At 38.1% G+C, this 3311-nt stretch overlaps 2 protein-coding genes across 2 annotated transcripts; one reads left to right on the top strand and one right to left on the bottom strand.

Annotated features, from left to right (window-relative positions):
- Positions 1-5: 5 nt before the first annotated feature.
- Positions 6-708, top strand: LOC108382787 (dehydrogenase/reductase SDR family protein 7-like; the record flags this gene model as incomplete). Its single annotated transcript, XM_017639159.1, has 2 exons — positions 6-168; positions 266-708. Coding segments are annotated over 2 exons (387 nt in total), but the record flags the coding sequence as incomplete, so codon positions are not given.
- Positions 709-775: 67 nt separating this feature from the next.
- On the bottom strand, positions 776-2736 carry LOC108382788 (probable cardiolipin synthase (CMP-forming)). Its single transcript, XM_017639160.1, has 6 exons — positions 2701-2736; positions 2565-2638; positions 1769-2416; positions 1487-1702; positions 1282-1417; positions 776-1219 (listed from the first exon to the last, which is right to left on the bottom strand). Exons 3-6 carry the CDS (start codon positions 2303-2305, stop codon positions 1098-1100), a joined length of 1011 nt encoding a protein of 336 aa, XP_017494649.1. The 5' UTR covers positions 2306-2416; positions 2565-2638; positions 2701-2736; the 3' UTR covers positions 776-1097.
- Positions 2737-3311: the final 575 nt, after the last annotated feature.

Raw genomic sequence — 3311 nt, 5'->3', positions numbered from 1 at the left:
CCTATCGTTCGGCCTATTCAGCTTCTAAACATGCTCTACAAGCTTTTTCGGACTCGTTGAGGTCTGAGGTAGTTGATAAGGGGGTACAGGTGACATGCATTAGTCCAGGATATATACGAACACAATTGTCTGTGAATGCGCTAACAGGCAGTGGAAAAACTTATGGAAGTATGTAATATGGTTGTGTACTTATTTGCCAGTTTTATATATTTCCGATGTAGAAACTGTATGTATATGTATGTACGTCTGCGATTCTTACTTTCAGAAATGGATAAAACTACTGCATCTGGTATGCTGCCAGAAAAGGTAGCTGATCGTATTTTGAATGCTATTGTTGGTAAGGAAAAAGATGTAATGATTTCCGACTCGCAAGCAAAATTAGCATATTACGCTCGTTATTTATTTCCTTCGCTATATTTTTGGATAATTGGTAACCGAGCAAGGAAACTGGAAAAGGCTGAAGCTGCAGAGCAGAAGAAAGGAAAGTGAATTCGAACGTGAAAACAATGCAAACCACGTTTATGGGGAATTTGTTTTGCAGAATCTTACAACGTGAAGAGTTAATAATTTCTATCATCAACTTCACAATAAAACACCGATTTTATTCATTATTTTCCTGCTCAAAAATAACGAACAATACCTGTTGCGTGGTAAATGTGTATTTCTTTGAAGCATGGTAATAAATTGAAAATAAAAAAAGCTATTTAAATAAAAATTTCAACTTCATTTAATTTAAAAATTGATTTATAGTTTGATATAATGGAAATCATTTGAGTGTGGCCTTTAGTTTTTCTTAAAAAGGAAATAAAATTATCACATTGATGACGCATGAGTCTACAAAGTGAAATAAATAGAATAAACGGAAAACATTTTAAATTATTAACATTAATTAAAGCTTGCCAGTTCAATTCAACAGGGCACTACGATTTTAATAGCGCAATTAAAATAATTATTAAAGTTAAAAACCCTTTGCAATATTTTATAAGGCATGGCAGCAAAACTTTTTGTTAAATTTTGGTGTTTTTGGTTATCTTCATAAAAATAGTATATGAAAATATATATAACTACATGCATCCGCTCGGCAATGTTCGATACATCTACGAATTATTCCTTCGCTTTGTGATAATCTTAAATGTATTTTTGTTCAGTATATAACTGAGAGCGGCAGCCACAGTTGTAGCACCAGTCAAATACCAGAGCCCATGCAGCACGGGATGGTCTGCAATAGAAAAGTCGTCTGCATTAGCAAAACTAGTTCGGATATTTAAAGTTATCGCTTACCGATATAATTCCATATTGGAGCTCCCAAGCTGATACCAATAGTAGCTAATTGCACTCCGGTATTGATCTTACTAATGAGCGTGGGTTCCAATTGGGCAGTTACATAAGTAGCATCAAAGTAGCGAGTAAAAGTTTTCTGTTGACCATCGTTAAAATGCATCACCAAGTTTATAAGTACAAAATATATATACAAGTTTTTACTCACTGGTGGTGGCAAACTGATGTACCGTATGACAAAGCCTGCGGCGAGTAGGAAGACATCGCGAAAGAGTACAGTGCCAGCCAGCCACCACGGCAACAACTCGCCCACACCCATTGATATGACTAACGATCCAATAAGCAATTTATCAGCCATTGGATCTAGGAACGATCCCGCCTTGCTTGCTTGATTTGGCCACCTTCTAGCAATTTGACCATCCAACTTTAAAGAGATTAAATTGATTTATTGAAACGCAATTTTATTTAAAAACAAAATATTTGTGCTTACCAAATCCGTGATACCCGCTACCACCAGTAATCCCATAGCCAGTCGAAAATCCTGTTGCACTATAACATATCCAATGTAAGGTGACAAAAAAGCTCTTCCTACAGTCAGCATATTCGGTATAGTCAATATATTTTCACGCTCAATGACCTCTTCCATTCTTTCGCGTACGCGCTCTTGCACTTTGTGCCGCGCACCACGTATATCTTCCACCAGCACATTCTTTCGTTCAATAAAACTTTCACACTTTTTGTCTATCACATCCTGCAATATATGGCGGCCCTGCAATGTTCTTAAATGCAATGATTTCTTCTTTGTATCGGCATACTGACGCAATCTCGCGATATCCCAATTACGGTGCTGATTAAAATCCAGAAATGAGATTCGTATGAAGCCTGTTGCGGCTGCATAACGATTCAAACAGTTTACACCATTTGCGGGCGGCCCAGCTGTGCTTAAGCCGATTACCAAATCTGTAAGATTCTTACTCAGGCCATTACGAGTGCATTGCACTTGACGGAAGATTGTAGCGGGTAGCATCTTCTCAAATCGGGAGCAGTGTAATCGTTGGACGAATTGCTAGAATCCGGTGTGTTAAAGTTTTACAGCTGTATGCAATTAGCAGACGTCGATTTGCTAGCGTTGATTGCACTAATTAATGACATAGAAACACAATTGTGATTATTGAATGTGCACGAGGTTTTTTACGAGTAAAAATAAATTCTAGGCACAGCAATGTAACGTTAGACCCGGCACGTCCCTGACCACAGCCACATTGATAGCGATTGTGTGCACTTACCATTGGCTTTGCTGCTCCGCTCTGCTGCACGAACTCCAAATATCCAAAAAAAAATCTGCGATTAATAAATTTAGCTACAGACAAAAAACAAATAAACAAAAAATAACAAAACTTTATATTTTTCGACAGCACTCACCCCTGCCAATGCGCGATAAGGACGGTTGTTTTTTCATACCCTTCTTTAACTTGCCAAAATCAGCTGTTTTTTGTTTTGCTTTTGCGCGAATCGGTTAGAGACTTAAGGCGGACCTCCATAGCATGCGTATAGCCACGCGCGCTACTGACATTAGTTGCGTTCCAGATAACTTCGTGGAAAACCTGTAAAACTGTCAAATAACAAAATTACTCTTTGAAAGAGAGGAGCGAGAGCGAAACAATAAAGGTGACCTGGAACGCGAAAAACCACTTTTCATGTAACTACTTCGATTTTTTTTTTAAATGTGAAGTGCCATGGAGACGATCAAATATCTTTATCAACCGTCTCGCGTTATGCTTGACAAAAAACAAGTGCACTTGCCTTCTGATCGTCGTGGTGAGCAAGTGCGCGGACCAGAAAAATAAATTGTTTGTTTAATTGACGAGTTTATTTGAACGTTTGCGGGCCAATCTCATACATATGCAATGCTTGACGTATTTATTTGATTGTCTCCGTGGCGCTTAAGGTTTTTTTGTTTACAAATGCAACCCTGCCTGTCGTTTGACACTTTTCATGAACTTGCAGGATGAAAAACTTCGGACTAAAACCTG

This window comes from Rhagoletis zephyria, unplaced genomic scaffold (assembly GCF_001687245.7).
Source record: "Rhagoletis zephyria isolate East Lansing unplaced genomic scaffold, Rhagoletis_zephyria_1.1 Rzeph_scaffold_28652, whole genome shotgun sequence".
Lineage (NCBI taxonomy): Eukaryota > Metazoa > Arthropoda > Insecta > Diptera > Tephritidae > Rhagoletis > Rhagoletis zephyria.
This window is presented reverse-complemented; position numbering and strand designations above follow the sequence as displayed.